General features: G+C 38.8%; 1 protein-coding gene across 1 annotated transcript in view; it reads left to right on the forward strand.

Moving 5' to 3' along the window:
• The window catches only part of LOC306851601 (ephrin type-A receptor 4-like), a 39,239-nt gene that overhangs the window by 14,646 nt on the left and 6,712 nt on the right, over positions 1-17,881 (forward strand). The window contains exons 4-11 of the mRNA XM_079387984.1: positions 3,351-3,506; positions 4,954-5,289; positions 14,651-14,775; positions 15,013-15,172; positions 15,594-15,708; positions 16,347-16,399; positions 16,485-16,598; positions 16,681-16,866. Of these exons, the coding sequence (XP_079244110.1) occupies positions 3,351-3,506; positions 4,954-5,289; positions 14,651-14,775; positions 15,013-15,172; positions 15,594-15,708; positions 16,347-16,399; positions 16,485-16,598; positions 16,681-16,866 (1,245 nt within the window). The remainder of the gene's footprint in view (positions 1-3,350; positions 3,507-4,953; positions 5,290-14,650; positions 14,776-15,012; positions 15,173-15,593; positions 15,709-16,346; positions 16,400-16,484; positions 16,599-16,680; positions 16,867-17,881) is intronic.

Raw genomic sequence — 17,881 nt, forward strand, 5'->3', positions numbered from 1 at the left:
CACCCAAAACATATACAATACATTAACTTTATGTAGGCCAAAATGTAGTGATTCGCTGAAAATTGTTCCTTTGAAAAGTTTATATTTCCAAAACAGTGGTATTTTATATTATATATATATATATACAATTATATTTATTTATATTATTTATGTTGATTTAAATACTATTATTTATTATATTATTGTATTTTCAGTTTTTATTTTAATTAATATTTTAGTCATTTTGCTATGTGTCATTTTTATTTGTATATATTTCTATTTAGTTTTTATTACGTTTTTTCATCTAATATTTGCATTTAATTTCCTCAGCTATTTATTTTATTTTGAACTATATTTTAACTTTTACTTAAAAGTTTAGTTAACAATATTGATCTGAAATAATGCCCATATTCTGTTCAGTTTAATTAGACATTAATTAGATTTTGTTTGTTGTGAAAAAAATATTTATAGAGATGTTTTTCTATGTTTTTTAACCTGCTAGACTAGTCAAGAGCTTAATAGACCTTCTAATTATGTGTAATTTAAGTACCAACTTCATCTCAGATGTTTTTCCTTGGAAGAAAAAAAAGGAAACAAATGAGTCAAATGTATAAAGGCATATATATATATATATATATTATAGTTATAAAATTAATGTGAAACTGAGATCACTGTGGTCTTTTTCTTAAGAAAAAGAGTCTTTATTTGCTTCATTTACTCTCTATTTAATCTCATTGCTTCTAGGAACAACAAGTGAGATATTAAGAAGATCTCCTTTGATATTTTTCTTTTCTTTGGCTAGTTAAGACGCCATACTGTACCAGCATCCGAATCACAACATGCTCATCGATATCTACTCAGGAGTTAAATGAGATTTGCTTTTGTTCAGGTTAATATTATTACTAGAGCTCGTCGGATGCGCTCCGGCAGGCTTCGGGAGATGGACGACTTCCTCTGGGAATGAGAATAGAGTTTGTTAAGGTGAAGTGGGGCTTGTATGAATCGGTTTGTGTTGTAGGCCTCAGGGTGGGGTCAAGGTCAACATGTGGAGCGAGTGAGTCATCAATCAATGTGATCCGCTGCCCTCCGCATGTTTGTCATCAATCACACTGATGGAGTCGTCCCTGCGTTTGGAGGGGGGGTCAGAGGTAATTGTTAATTAGTGACTAAACCGTGTGGAACAACAGATGCCAGACCGTGAGACAAGAAGCCAATTGATGTTTCTTTCACGTATGTGTGTGTGCTAGAGAGATCTTCCATGCCCTCAGGAGAGGAAACTGATCTTGATGTTTTTGTCTAAAACAAATCCTGGTGCTCTGCAAACTGTCATTAACACACACACACACACACACACACACACGTTTATCTAGCTATCTAAATGGAGACTTCCCATTGACGGTTATTCTTAAAGGCATAGACACCTAAAAATAAACTGCTCGTCATTATATCACACAGTTTGTGGAATAAAAATATGTATTGCACTTTTCCATGCAATGAAAGCATATCCATATGTCTTCCTCACAAAAACTTATCGAATGGCTTCAGGAGACCTGGAATATAGTGCACAAGTTGCATGGACTACCTTTTTTGGGGGAGAAAAATACTATTATTCATCTTATATTAACGAAAAAGTTTGGGAACAGTAATATTTTTTGAAAATAAATAAATACTCTTATTCAGCAAGGATGCATTAAATTGATCAAACTTGACTTTAAAGACTATTCGTTGAACTTTCTATTCATCGAAAAAAACTAAAAAAGTTAAACATTACGGTTTCCACAAAAATATGAAGCAGCACATCTCTTTTCAGCATTGATAATAATAATAAATGTTTCTTGATCAGCAAATCTGCATATTAGGATGATTTCTGAAGGATCATGTGACACTGAAGACTGGAGTAATGATGCTGAAAATACAGCTTTGATCACAGGAATAAATGACATTTGAAAATATATTCAAATAGAAAACAGTTATTTTGAATTGCAGTAATATTTCACACTTTTACTGTTTTTTTACTGTATTTTTGATCAAATAAATGCAGTCTTCGTAAGCAGAAGAGATATATTTCAAAAACATTAAAAATCATACCAGCCCTAATCATAGAAGAAAAAGTCATAAAGCAAATAATGACATAATTTTCATCTCATAATCCATAATTTCATTCTTTCCTAAAGAGTGAGTGAAGAATGACAGAGAAATAAGTGACAACAAGGTTTTACAGTAGATTCAATCAGATAAAGAGTGAAGAGAAAAGACCGAGACGAACAGAACGAGACGAGACTTTCAGGATGTTGTTTAGTAAAAGTACAAGATGCTCTTGAAGCAGCCTGTCAGTGTGTGTGTGTGTGTGTGTGTGTGTGTTTGAGGATTTTGCGGAGCAATCAGGCCACCCACTGATGCATTCGTCTCTCATCGCGACTTGTCCGTCTCTCAGCGTCTTGCTAATGGAAAGACGTTGATTTGAGGGGTCCGAAATGTGGCTGATATATCTGCTCTTCATCCTGTATAGATATCAGAGAACGTTGGAATGCGTGTTGGAAACCAGAAGACACTTTTCTTTGTCTCTTTATCTGAGAGGGTCATGTCATATAGCCAGTGTTTGGATGTCTGGAGGGTTTCCTTACAGAAAAGCTCTTTCAGTTCGGTGAAGATTAAGTCCAGTGCAAAGAGCGAATGAGAGAGGCTTTCCTCTTCCTCTGGTATCTCCAGCACCTCTGGGTCACGTTAACCACCTAAACCTCGACCCCACGTTCCCATCGTTTCTGTTTGGTCTCTGGAGTCTGATAGAAGTTTATAGTAGTGCGCTGGAGTCTAAGGCATCTTTCATCCTCCTCGTTTTCATCCATACGCATACAGACGTCCAAACACACAGAAAGAGGTTTCCTTGCTCGCTTGTGTTTGCATGTAAATGAGTGATAACATTAAGGATGATGAAAAACAGTGTTTTCAGGCAGGAGGAGTAGGAGGACGCGACACGCTAGATTATTTAAACATTGTGCATTCTTTATTTATGATGTCAAAACATGTTTTACTCAGATGTGCGAGGCGGATTCTTGAGACGTATGGAAGGGAGAATTAAAGGTGACTGGTGCATGCTGGGAAAACTCCCAGAATTCCTCATTCATCATCAGTCTCTTGACTTCACCTCCCTTTCCTGGCTTCTCTCTCCATCATAAATGCATCACCGTTTTGTATACGGAAAACTGGCAGGTTTTCATTTTCCATCTTTGTCTGCTTATATATAATAATTTCATAATTGAGGCTTTAATAATGTGTTATAATAGTTTGAGTCATACCCCAGGTATTTTCATATTTGATGCCTAGTTTTACACTGAATTAATGCCGTCCTGTATCCTTCTCTTCTCTCGTAGTGTGTAAGGTGGGCTACTACAGGTCTCTTTCTTCAGACGGCGGCTGTCGTAAATGTCCACTACACAGTTACTCCATGAAAGAAGGAGCTACTTCCTGTGATTGTGACAAAGGATATTACAGATCAGAGACGGATCCTGCTGCCATGCTTTGCACACGTGAGTTAAACATAAACATTCGCACCAGTTTAAAGTGGGTGTACCGTGTTTTTTGGACACTGTGGTGGTGATTTACATGGGTATGATTTACATTTTTTTTTTTTTTACAATTATACTAAAAGGCATTTTACTTGCAAAAAGTATAAACCATCACTCAGACATCAGTTTTCGTCATGTTGATCATCAAATATGACACAGCATGCTTTATAGGATATAAGCCATATGTTCCCCTTTAACTCTTGAAAAATCTACAGTATAGCTATGTTTAATTGTTTCCCTAAATTAAAAAAAAAGTTAATTACAAAATACCTTTAAAATATGAAAAATGAGCTGAAAAGTATATTGTCTGAAAAAAAAAACATATATATATATATAGAAATATCTGAAATTTCTAATAGAATGTTGTGCATGGGCATGTGATTATTTCTGTTTACATCCTTTTATGCACAGCAGATGTTCCTCACATCAAATAAATGAATTTAAATGAGACAGTATCAGTCTCACTCTACCAGATGTCTGTCTGTCCTCTTTCTCTCACTCTCCTTCTCTTCCATACTAATGACCAGCTCTATCTCTTTGTAGAACAGACGCTGTTTGTCTTCTCCTTCTGTTCTTGTTTTTTCTCTCATTTCTTCTGTCTCTCTTCTTTCATCCTACTACTCAGAGTGGATAGAAAGTTTTAGAAAACACAAAACAGTACTTACTTGCATAAGTTCACACACACACACACACACACACCACACACACACACACACACACACACACACACACACACACAAAATAAACAGTAACAAAATGGAACCTTGGAACTATAGCTCATTCAATCAAATCATTTCAATTTAAATAATTCAGAGTTTTACAATAAATTATATATATATATATATATATATATATATAGAGAGAGAGAGAGAGAGATAATTAAATATATGTAATGTATTGTAAATATTTTATTCTAATATTTACTGTATTATATATGTTACATATATAAATAAGTTATTTATGCTCACCAAGTCTGCATTTATTTAATCAGAAATATAGTAAAAAGAGTAATATTTTGAAATATTCAAATTTAAAACCATTTTCTATTTTAATATATTATGATAGTGATGTATATAATAATAATAAAATAATAATAATCTATAATAACCTATAATTATCTATTATCTATAATATAATATTAAAACAATACACACACACACACACGTATATAAATATATATATATATATATATATTTTTTTTTAGCCTTTTGTTTTGTTCCCATATAAATTCCTAACAAAATGAGGATAAACAATTAATAAAACAATTAATATTAACATTAAAATTTAATTCAATTTCCCTCCATTGCAACATTGTTATTTAAATATAATCACATTTTCCATTAAGAAATAGCAGGCTGTTTTCATGTAAGGGTTCTGCACTTGCTCTCTTTCTGTGTGTTTATCGCAGGGCCTCCGTCTGCTCCTCACAATCTGATATCTAATGTCAACGAGACGTCGGTGCTGCTGGAATGGAGTCCGCCTCTCTCCTCCGGAGGCCGTCAGGATCTCACCTACAATGTGGTGTGTAAGCAGTGTGTGCGAGACACGCAGAGATGCATGCCGTGCGGAGACGACGTGCGATACTCTCCACAACGGCTGAGTCTGCGCTCCACGCGGGTGTCCGTTCACCAGCTGCAGGCGCACACCAACTACACCTTCCAGATCTGGGCCGTCAACGGGGTGTCCAAACACAACCCCAGTCTGGAGCAGGCCGTGTCCGTCACGCTCACCACCAACCAGGCTGGTGAGTGTGTGTGTGTGTGTCCAAACATGCTCAAATTTAATCAAGCATCATGTTTGCATGTAATTAGGCAAGTGAAATCGATCCTGACTAAATGTTTTCACTGAGGATTAGATGAGAAATATAGCACACTACCAGTCAAAAGTTTGGAATAATTAACATTTTTAAATGTTTGTGAAGGAAGTCTCATATGCTCACCAAGGCTGCATTTATTTGGTTAAAAATACAGTAAAAAAAAAACAAATTTGAATTTTCACTATCATTACTCCAGTCTTCAATGTCGCATGATCCTTCAGAAATCATTCTAATATGCTGATTTGCTGCTCAAGAAACATTTCTTATTAATAATTATTATCATTAACGACAGGAAATTGAGATTTAAAATGTTAAAAAAAGAGATGAATACTTTTATTCAGCAATGCAATAAATTAAGCACGAGTGACAGTAAAGACATTTATAATGTTACAGAAAATTTTTATTTCCAAAAAAGTAGGTTCTTGTGAACGTGCAGAGAACGTTCCACAAAAACGTTCCACAGAGTTTCCACAAAAAATATTATCTCCGAAATCAGCAAAGCGCATTTTCAAATAGGTGCTGTCTTTATAAATTAACCACAGATTTGAGTTTTAAACAACTACATTCTCGCCTGAAATACTTTTAAAACTACATTTCATGACACAATAACAGTAATATTTAAAAAAAAAAAAAAAAAAAATCTGCGAATATATGGTGGTTGAAATACAATGCTGCATGAACTCAACCAGTCAGCATGCTCAGCGCCCAGGTCCCGCCCCCAAAAGTTCCGGACCTTTGAAAAACCTTTGACTTTCTGAGGGGCAAAGTTGTACCCAGAACTTTATTTAAATCCTGGTTCCTGTGGTGGAAACACACCGAGTACCGGCCCAAAGTCCCTAGTTCCAGGGGGAAGTTCCTGCGGTGGAAACAACATCAGGATCATGTGACGTTGAAGACTGGAGTAATGATGCAGAAAATTCAGCTTTGATCACAGGAATAATTCATATTTTAAAATTCAATTAGAAAACAGTTTATTACACAAGTTTACTATTTAAATTGTAAGAATATTTCACAATTTTACTGTTTTTTGGTCAAATAAATGCAGCCTTGGTAAGCATAAGATACTTCAAAATCATAAAAAGTCTTAATTATTCTGAACTTTTGACTGGTAGCGTACAATATTTCTCACCTAATCCTCAATGAAAACATTTGACGAGGTTCAATTTCACTCACATAATCACCTATGGAGAACTTCTGTATGACCTTTCTGCTCCATTACAAACACAGTCACACACATGTAGAGCCTCAGAACACTATTTTGATTCATGGCGGCGTGTGTGTAATTGCGGACTTGTGATACACGGTCTGTGCTCTTGATGGTGTCTTGGGTTTCCGTCGGAATGGAGCGTTAGCTGGAGATCCGGAACTTTCTGTGACAAGCCAAGCCTGTAAATCAGCCTGAGGGATCGGAGTGTGGAGTTTTGGGTGGAGGGTGGAGGGTGGGGTTTTACCATGCATTGACGTGCCTTTGGTTATAGAACAGACAACCTGAATACATGTGTCCTACTTAGTCATGCGCTGGGCGGTCGTGATTGTATATTTAGAATAATTAACATATACGTCTGAACGTAGATGCTGCTGACACAATGTTTAGTACTCATAAGATGGTTATGGAGTACATAAAACCTCCTGAAACAAGGTAAAAATTACTGTAACACGCAGTTGCTTTTTATAAATCGTTAGGAAAAGAAATATGATAAAAGACACCAATGTTCATCTTTAAAATCATGCATACGTCTCTAATAATAAAAGTAAACAATTCTTTTGTATTATAGATGATTATGGTTTTCTAACAACTGATGCAGCATCATATACCACATAAAACAATATTGAAAATCATTTATGTAAACATACATTATACTGTATATATATATATATATATATATATATATTAGTGATGTCAATGTGTGTATGCTGTGTATATTTATTATGTATATATAAATACACACATGCATGTATATATTTCAGAAAAATATGTTATGTTTATATATTAAATAGATGTATGATATAAATTATATTAATATAAATATATACATGTAAATATTTTCAAAATATGTACTTTATGTGTGTATTTGTTACGGGGCTGACGAGACGTGAGACATGCGGATCCATTTGCAAAGCTTTATTATAGGACATGGTCAAGACAGGCAGGGTCAAACAACAGCAGACAGGTATGTAGAGGGCAAGACAGAAGCGTGGTCAAGGAAACAGGCGTAGTCAACGATCGGCGTACAATATCCAAACAGGGCAAGGCAGAAAGAATAATCCAGGAACACAGGCAAGAATCAGAACACAGGAAAACCACGAGGAAAACTAGGAACAGAGAACGCTTTGTAGTGCAGACAGGCTAACAATACTCGGCCCTGATGCTGAGGAAGTCCATGGTTTAAATAGTGTGTGTGATTGTGAAATGAGCATCAGGTGCGTGTGATGAGTGAATGGTGACAGCTGTGATCTGTGCAATGCATGGTGGGAAATGGAGTCCAGTGTGCTGTGTAGTGTGAGAGTCAATGTGGTGAACGGGTGACCTCTGGTGGTGGTAAAACAGGAGAGCATGGACCAGATTTGTGACATAGCCCCCCCCCAAGGAGCGGCTTCCAGACGCTCCTATATAGTCCAGGAGGGTGGTGGAGCGGAGGCGGAACAGGGGGAGGGAATGGAGGGCCAGGTCCTTGAGGAAGTGGGAAGACCGGGGACAGAGGCAGAACCGGCAGAGCCGGAAACCAGGGCGGAGCCAGAGGCCAGTTCAGGACCGACAGAGCAGAGGCCCACCAGGGCGGAGCAGACGGCACGGGAGCCCACCAGGGCGAAGTAGACGGGACCGGAGCCCACCAGGGCGGAGCAGACGGGACCAGAGCCCACCAGGGCGGAGCAGACGGGACCAGAGCCCACCAGGGCAGAGCAGACGGGACCAGAGCCCACCAGGGCAGAGCAGACGGGACCAGAGCCCACCAGGGCGGAGCAGAAGACCACCAGACTCGAGCAGAAGACCACCACGGCGGGGCAGATAACCACCAGACCCGGGCAGACGACCCCCATGGCGGAGCAGACGACCACCAGACTCGAGCAGAAGACCACCACGGCGGGGCAGACGACCACCAGACCCGGGCAGAAGACCCCCATGGCAGAGCAGACGACCACCAGACCCGAGCAGAAGACCACCACAGGGAGGCAGACAGGGCAGGAACCCATGACAGAGACTGGGATCTGGGGAGAACAAGGACAGACAACACAGAGAGAGCAGAGACAGACAACACTGGGAGAGTCTTCGTTGCAGGGCAGGACGAGAGCTCACAGATGGCCTCTTTAGCCGTGACAGGACAGGGCGAGAGCTCACAGACGGCCTCTTTAGCCGTGACAGGACAGGGCGAGAGCTCACAGACGGCCTCTTTAGCCGTGACAGGACAGACAGTGAGTTCAGGAACTGCCTCCATGGCCGTGACAGGGCAGACAGTGAGTTCAGGAACGGCCTCCGTGGCCGTGACAGGGCAGACAGTGAGTTCAGGAACGGCCTCCGTGGCCGTGACAGGGCAGACAGTGAGTTCAGGAACGGCCTCCGTGGCCGTGACAGGGCAGACAGTGAGTTCAGGAACGGCCTCCGTGGCCGTGACAGGGCAGACAGTGAGTTCAGGAACGGCCTCCGTGGCCGTGACAGGGCAGACAGTGAGTTCAGGAACGGCCTCCGTGGCCGTGACAGGGCAGACAGCGAGTTCAGGAACGGCCTCCATGGCCGTGACAGGGCAGACAGCGAGTTCAGGAACGGCCTCCATGGCCGTGACAGGGCAGACAGTGAGTTCAGGAATGGGTGCCACCACCTCGGGAGGTTCTGCAGCGGAAGCTGCCACCTCTGGTGGCTCTGCAGTGTACGCCGCCTCCTCTGGAGGTTCTAGGACAGACTCGTGGACTGAAGAGGTCTCAGGAGCAGACTCGTGGACAGGAGAGGCCTCAGGAGCACAGTGTGCAGCCCACACGCTCAAAATGGCGACCGCCATAACGGGAAGCACTGAGGTCAGGGGAACAGTCTCTGTAACAGCCAGGGTTGAGACCCTGGGAATGCCAGCTGCTCGCACTGACATCAGTGGTGGGTCCATCACACTGGATATCAGAACTCGAAGGACTGACCTTGAATCTGTGGTAACAGCCTCTGGCAGTTCGGTGGAGGCGTGGTGTGCAGACTCTGGCTGGAGCACTGAGACGTGGTGTGCAGACTCTGGCTGGAGCACTGAGACGTGGTGTGCAGACTCTGGCTGGAGCACTGAGACGTGGTGTGCAGACTCTGGCTGGAGCACTGAGACGTGGTGTGCAGACTCTGGCTGGAGCACTGAGACGTGGTGTGCAGACTCTGGCTGGAGCACTGAGACGTGGTGTGCAGACTCTGGCTGGAGCACTGAGACGTGGTGTGCAGACTCTGGCTGGAGCACTGAGACGTGGTGTGCAGACTCTGGCTGGAGCACTGAGACGTGGTGTGCAGACTCTGGCTGGAGCACTGAGACGTGGTGTGCAGACTCTGGCTGGAGCACTGAGACGTGGTGTGCAGACTCTGGCTGGAGCACTGAGACGTGAGCAGACTCTGGCTTGACAGCGACGACGTGAGCAGACTCTGGCTTGACAGCGACGACGTGACGATCAACTGTGGCTAGGCTTGACCCGTGACGATCAACTGGTGCTTGACTTGATTTTTGCGCAGTTCTCATGGACCAATTGGGTGCGGTGTCTCCCTCCGCAACACCCACAGTAAAAGGAGAACCCACCAACCTCAAGGCATAGTCCATGAACTCAGCGAGTGATGAACGCGGACCCTCTCTAAAGAGGCTACCTCTGAGAGGTTTATTAAGGCCATCACCAAACAGATGGATCAAAAAACAGTCCGGCAGATCTGAGTCATTGGCTAGATTTAAAAATTCTTCAATGCACTCCTCCAGCGATCGGATACCCTGCTTAAAACGCAGCAAACGAAAAGCTGTGTCCATACCTTCCTCCTGATCCTCTGGAAAGCTGCTGGATCCTCTTATGGCCGAGTATTCTGTTACGGGGCTGACGAGACGTGAGACATGCGGATCCATTTGCAAAGCTTTATTATAGGACATGGTCAAGACAGGCAGGGTCAAACAACAGCAGACAGGTATGTAGAGGGCAAGACAGAAGCGTGGTCAAGGAAACAGGCGTAGTCAACGATCGGCGTACAATATCCAAACAGGGCAAGGCAGAAAGAATAATCCAGGAACACAGGCAAGAATCAGAACACAGGAAAACCACGAGGAAAACTAGGAACAGAGAACGCTTTGTAGTGCAGACAGGCTAACAATACTCGGCCCTGATGCTGAGGAAGTCCATGGTTTAAATAGTGTGTGTGATTGTGAAATGAGCATCAGGTGCGTGTGATGAGTGAATGGTGACAGCTGTGATCTGTGCAATGCATGGTGGGAAATGGAGTCCAGTGTGCTGTGTAGTGTGAGAGTCAATGTGGTGAACGGGTGACCTCTGGTGGTGGTAAAACAGGAGAGCATGGACCAGATTTGTGACAGTATTTATATATACATAATAAATATACACAGTACACACATATATTATGTAAACAAAAATCTTTATTTTGGATGCAATTAATCGAGATTAATTGTTTGACAGCATTAATATAAGCATTAATATATATATATATATATATATAAAATTAAAATATTTAGTGAAAAATATATCATATTAAATATAATTAATGCATTTAATATACTAAGATATATTTATATATTCATAGAATTTTTAAATATATATTTTTATAATATAATATATTTATATATTTTTATAGAAAACAATAAAATAATGAGAAGTCTCTTATGCTCAGCAAGGCTGCATTTATTTGATCACAAATTCAGTAAAAAAAGTAATGTTGTTAAATATTATTAAAATTAAAATTAAATGTTTTCTGCTTTAATATATTTTAAAATGTCCTTTATTCCAGTGAAGGCAAAGCTGAATTTTTAGTAGCCATTAGTCGTAACTATCAGTTTTATGCATTTTGAATATTCTTAGAATTGGGTTTATAATATTTATTATAATTTTTCACAGTTCACAGAGATGCCACAAAACTTTACACCACATGTGAAGTGCAGCATATCCCAGCATGCACTAAAGGTGTTAAATGAACCATATAACATGACGTACCTAAATCAGTTTTACAAAATCTTAACATGCCTGAGTGTTTAAGATGAACGAGCGCAGATTCTCATCTTTCCTTTAAGTTATCTCAGTCAGACACACACACACCCGCAACTCCATTACAGCCCATATCTGTCAGAGCAGACGGCATGATGGATGTGTGTTAGAGATGAGTGTGTTTGGTGGGTGAAGGGGGGCCGGTGACCCCTGTGTTTTTGGCTGGAGGGGGTCGTCTCAGAGTCCCCCGAGGGACAACCCTAAATCACGTTTAGTCTGTCGGGCCTGGCAGAGGAAGACGGATCTGTGAGATGGGAGAGGGCCGCCGGCGAGCTGCTGCTACAGCTGGCGGGGGATCGAATTGTTTAACAGAATCACACACACACACACGCTAATGCACGGAGATGAAACTCTAGCTTAAGCATTTGAATTTGGGACGCTTGAAGATAATCCAACAGACAAGTTTTCGGTGCCGATTGTGGAGAGGAATTGATCTATATATTATTGCTTCACGGTTAATCTAAATAAAACCTGAAATTGCAAAATAGCTTATTGCAAAGGTGGCGATTTAATTAAATATATGCACTGCATGTTTCAAAGTGAAGCACAGCACACAAGCAGCTCATGATCTAGGGTTTCCAGCATCTCAGAGCTGCTCAAGTCACAGTAGCTGCTCTGCTCCACATCTGCTTTTAGTTTGGGTCTCTTATAACGTGCATTTGTAAATGCAACATACACAACCGTCTTCCCAAGCTTGTAATGAGAATCACTTAAACTGGCTGTTGACATCAAAAGAGAAGCTTTAAGGGCTCTGTGTGGTTTTCTTTCAAAATAAAAGCTCAATAATTTAACGTTTGTAAATTAAGAAGAGAAGACAGCCATAAAATATTAGTATTATAACAGGGTGTTAAAAGTTACTCTTCAAATAAATTATATTATATTTTTATAAAGTGCCTGTTGTCAACAAAAGAGATACTTTATGGGTTCCTTTATTAGGGCCCTATGAAATTAGTTTTATTTTTTCCCAAATTCCGTTTTATTTTTTTCTAAATTCATTTTTTTCCATTTAAATTTTTCTGGATACCGTTTTTTTCCGTTTTAATTTTTCTGGATACCGTTTTTTTCCGTTTTAATTTTTTATCTTTTTTTAATGGTCAAATTAAATGTTATTAATCAAAAAGCATGTCTAATTAATTAAAATCATGAAACTTATACAATTTAACATTCATTTATTAAAAGTGTAACAAAAATGACAGGTTTAGGGTCGTATGAAATTTTTTATTGTTACCAAATTCTGTGTTTTAGCATGTCTAATTATTTGAATGCATACAAACAATTTTGATTTATTCTTACAGTAGCCTTATGAAATGTTTCCCGCCCAGAAATTCTGTGTTGTGTATTTAAATTTGACTGGTTATCAGATGAAGTCATAAAACATTGATTTAATTTATATTTTAATTAATGAAAATTAAATATTTACATTTTTGGCTTTTAAAGGGGATTTACTATTAAAATAAAAATATTTTGTGATATAATATCTTTACAGTTCTGTGTGTATATATGAGACGATGACGCTAGTTTTACTCAAATGAAATGGTAAAATGCTTGTGAAGTGATTCTCAGATCAGTTTTTGAGATATTGTTCATGTATTTATGTCCTCATTGAGACGGCAGATGCTGAAATCACTGCGAGCATATAGTATATATAGTGTATATAGTAAACAAAACCGCGCGTCAGCTCCAGAGACGCGCAGAACATGCAGGATTCGTATTTAAATCGACTTCTGCGGCTTAATATTTACAGATACTAGTCCATATCCCGATTTGATTTAACTGTAATGACCTACTTTTGATTAATTCATCCAAACTTTGACAAATTCCGCGTTAAACTGTAAATTCTATTTTTATGACTGGATTTATGACATCGCAGAAATCATAGGGCCCTACTTTAAGGGTTTCAAATGAAGAAATGAAAACAGTCATAAGTATTAGTATTGTAATTTTTACTTTAATGTTTAAATAAAATAAATTATTATTATTTTTCTTCAATACTTAAAATAAATTTTTACTTTATCTTACAGTGAATTAATAGTAAAATTTCTTGTTATTGTTTAATATTTTAGTTCTTCTTCTTAATATTAATATTTTATAGTCATATTGATATATAATCACACAATATTTGGCCAAATTTTGCAACCCTTCTAACAAACTATGTAACATTTTAAATTATGATCTTTTTTTTTGTTTGTTTTTTGTTGTTATTGTTGTTGTTTTTGTCTCTAAATCGTGCAGCCCTACTAGATAAAATATGTTAAATAGAACTAATAGTTCACTTTTTTGCTAGCTGAAAGCATCCTCGTTGCAAGTTTGTTTACATTTTTTGAAGAAATATAAGTGAGCATTTAAAACTCACCGCTATGATGTCAGCGTGTTGTAGTGTTGTCAGGGTGTTGCCATGTGGTTTTTAGGGTGTTGCTATGTGGTTTCTGTGCGCATTAGTTTTTTGTTTGTTTGTTTGACACTTCGATTTTTCAGCTTTCAGTCACCTAAAACACCATTTCTATGTGGAAACGAGGCCAAAACGCTGCGTTATCTGAAACAGAGTTTGATGTTTGTTCAATGGCAAGTATGAGCAATTGTAATAGTGATGCTTGACTTGGCAAACACCACTAATTAGCCAAAATACACAAGACAATGTGTAGGACTTTGCCAAAAACAGCGTTTGAATTCTGTGGAAATATGCCGAGCTTTCTGTGGTTTTGATACGTAGAGTTGTTCTGTTTGGTAGAGGAAGCTAATACATAAAGATCTTTTAGGTATTTTAACTGTTTTCGACTCTGTGTGATGTGTCTTTGGAAAAGCGGAGAAGACGACACACATCTCTGTTGTGTTTGACTTTCTCACCCTCAACAAAAACAGCTTCGGAGGAAAAAAAACCAAACAGACAATAGCGGTCTTAACTCCAAATCCACAGTTTAGAAGAAGAAAAAGCTCTCCTTGTCCTCCGGGTTTATCCTTTCCCTCTCTGTTTGTCTGTGATGTGATTAAAGCAAGACAGATGTGTCAGGAAAACCTGACAAAAGTACAATTTAGTAAGCATAAACCTTTAATAAATATATGAACTCTTTCTGTCTCTTCTCAGCTCCCTCCACAGTCATGATGGTTCAGAGTAAGGACATCACGCGCCACACGCTCTCTGTGTTCTGGGACGAACCCGACAAACCCAACGGCGTCATACTGGAGTATGAAGTCAAATACTACGAGAAGGTGAATGTTCATGTTTTTATTTGTCGTATTTTAAAAGCATAAAATTTTGGGTGCACTGTTCCTGAAGCTATTGTTCAAACACACTGAATGTACACAATCCCTGGGGAAATTCGCTGTCTGGATAAATAGGAAGTGAGGTTTTTATTAGAGTTAAAATAGCCTCCTAATCTGCCCTTTGACTTCTTACCTTCCTCTTGTCTTCCGTTCTCTGTCTCTCTCTTTATTTATGAATCTCAGGACCAGAACGAGAGGAGTTATCGCATTGTAAAGACGACGTCTCGTAGCGCTGATATTAAAGACCTGACTCCGCTGACCTCCTACGTGTTTCACGTGCGCGCTCGCACCGCCGCGGGATACGGAGAGTTCAGCGCCCCCTTTGAGTTCAGCACCAACACTGGTGAGTGTAGAGTTCAGAATGATCTAGAATCAGCTTCATATATACTCAAAAAATATAAAAATATAAAAAAATGACATATTGCATCCCAAATGACACACAATATACTGTACACTTATACACTGTGTGTACTTAAGAGCTATGTACTAAGTGTATGAAGTATATAAGGTTATTTTGTCATTCGACTTTAGAGTCTGATAGCTCCTCCCCCTCCGCTATATAATTAAAGCATGAGTGCATGAAGTTTCTAACAACCCACACTTTGTTTTTTCGATTAAGTGCATCATCTGAGTTTCTTTTAGAATTTTCTATTTTCTATTTATACTACAAAACAGCATAGAATAGTGCATAAATATGCAAATTGGGACGCACAATATGCTCTAAAAAAATATGCTGCGAATAAATGTAATTGTGTCTCTCTCAGTCGCAGCTCCTGTTGTTGGAGGAGTCATGAGCTCTGCTGTGCTGCTGCTGTTGGTGGCCGGATGCATTGTTGTTCTCCTCCTCATCCTCATCATTGCCTTCATCATCACCAAAAGGTGACAGAACATCTGGTATTTTTTCCATGATGACAGACCAGTGTTGTTATCGTTCACGGAAACTAAAACTACAAATAAAAATAGTTTTTGAAATAAAGCTGCAATAAAATAAAATATAAATATTAGATGAAAAACGTTGATAAAAAAGTTGAATTAATAAAACTGCAATACAAATAAAGCTAAATTGAAGTAAAAAATTATAAAAGCACATAACAAAATTAATAGAACTTTATAAAGTTTTGAACAATTAAAATATAATATGATTATAATAAAAAATATTTATTTATTTTTAAATATAAAAGAGTTTATAATAAATTTGTTCATATATGTTTGTATGTTCATATATGTCTGCATCTTGAAAAAAAAGGCCTAATATTACCTAATTTCATGATGCTGAGATCAATAAATATCAATAAATACTTTTCATTATGTACAGTTTTTTTTAAACAAAATAAGAAAAGAATTTTACTTATATGTATCAGCTTTAATGCACTTATCAAAATAACAAAAGCAGTCAAATGTCAAAAGTATTAAAGTATTCAAAAGTACCATTGTACTGTATAAAATATTGTAAAATACTACTGTGATAGATAAATAAAAGTATAAATGCTGAAAAATTGTGAATGTTTTAATCTCAGGAGGAGCAAATACAGCAAAACTAAACAGGCAGAGGAGAAAAACCTGCAGCCAGGTAAGAAAACACCTTTCATTACTCCTCAGCTGGAACAAACAATGAAAATTTTCCATTCTCGAACCTTCCGTTAATGTCCCGATAGGGGTGAGAATATACGTGGACCCTTTCACCTATGAAGACCCCAACCAGGCCATCCGGGAGTTCGCTAAGGAGATCCATACCTCCTGTATCAAGATCGAGAAGGTGATTGGCATCGGTACGTTAACAGCCTTTTTATGTCTATAGCATGTCATTTACTGACGATAGATACACGTGAAAGTCACTTCCCGTCTCTGTAGGTGAGTTTGGCGAGGTGTGCAACGGTCGTCTGAAGCTTCCTGGAAAGCGAGAGATCTGTGTGGCCATCAAGACCCTGAAGGCGGGGTTTACCGAGCTGCAGAGGCTGGACTTCCTGAGCGAGGCCAGCGTGATTGGCCAGTTTGACCATCCTAATATCATTCACCTGGAAGGAGTGGTCACCAAATGTAAGTCAAAGCTGACATCGTAGATTTTTATTTGTCTCCTGCAAACTGCAAATGTTGATGATGCTGAATTCAAAAATATCAGCATTAAGTTTTTTTCACAAAATAAGAATGAAGATTTTTCAAACTGTATATCGAGGGGTGAGAACCAGAAGGGCGTAAGTGACATTTTTGGTGAAATGGAGATAATTATTTCAAATGAAAGCTCTTAATGAGCTCTTTCAACTGGCAAACGTACTGTCATCCATGAGTGTACACATTTTATTATAAACAATTGAAATCAATACACAAAGTCAGATGGTAAAATAGTACTTCCTAAAATAGTGCTATGGTAAAATAGTACTTTCCTACTTGGAAACATGGTGCAATTCAGGGACAGAGCTGGTAAAATTTTCAGAAATTCTAAAAAATTAACTATTACGCAAATAAAATGCCCCAATGAGTCAAAATCCTTAAATTTCATGCTAATAAAAACTTGTTTATGCTAATTAGACAGCAGAATGCTATGGTCAGAAGTTGGGATATTAAGTGAGTTCAAACCCCCTAAAGAAACAGGCTGCTGATAGAACGTGTTTTTCTTTTGATGTGCTAATGGTCGTGTGTGTTTATGAATGCATGTCCAGCTTATCTGTCTGTTTGCTTGCTGAGCATGTCTTGACAAAAACTGCTATGTGATGCACACACACACACACAACCTTGTGGTCTCCAGATGGAGTGGGTCGTTCTGGACGGCTAATGTGAGCTAAAAAGCACAGCAGACTCATTAATCACGTCGTCAGAGCTAAATGTGTTTGGGGTTAGAGTGTCACCCTATATCTCTACCCTACAGCCTCTGCTGTGTGTGTGTGTGTGTGTGAGAGAGAAAACACGCTACACATTTAGTATGTTTCTTACTCGCCTTGGCTTCCTTCTACTTTTATAACATTGTCATTGAGTGATAATGAATTAAAAGATTCATTTTAAATGTGAGAAGCTGAATGTTTTAATAAGTCAGAACAGATTTAGATTTTTTTTTTAA

This window comes from Barbus barbus, assembly GCF_936440315.1.
Source record: "Barbus barbus genome assembly, chromosome: 31".
NCBI lineage: Eukaryota > Metazoa > Chordata > Actinopteri > Cypriniformes > Cyprinidae > Barbus > Barbus barbus.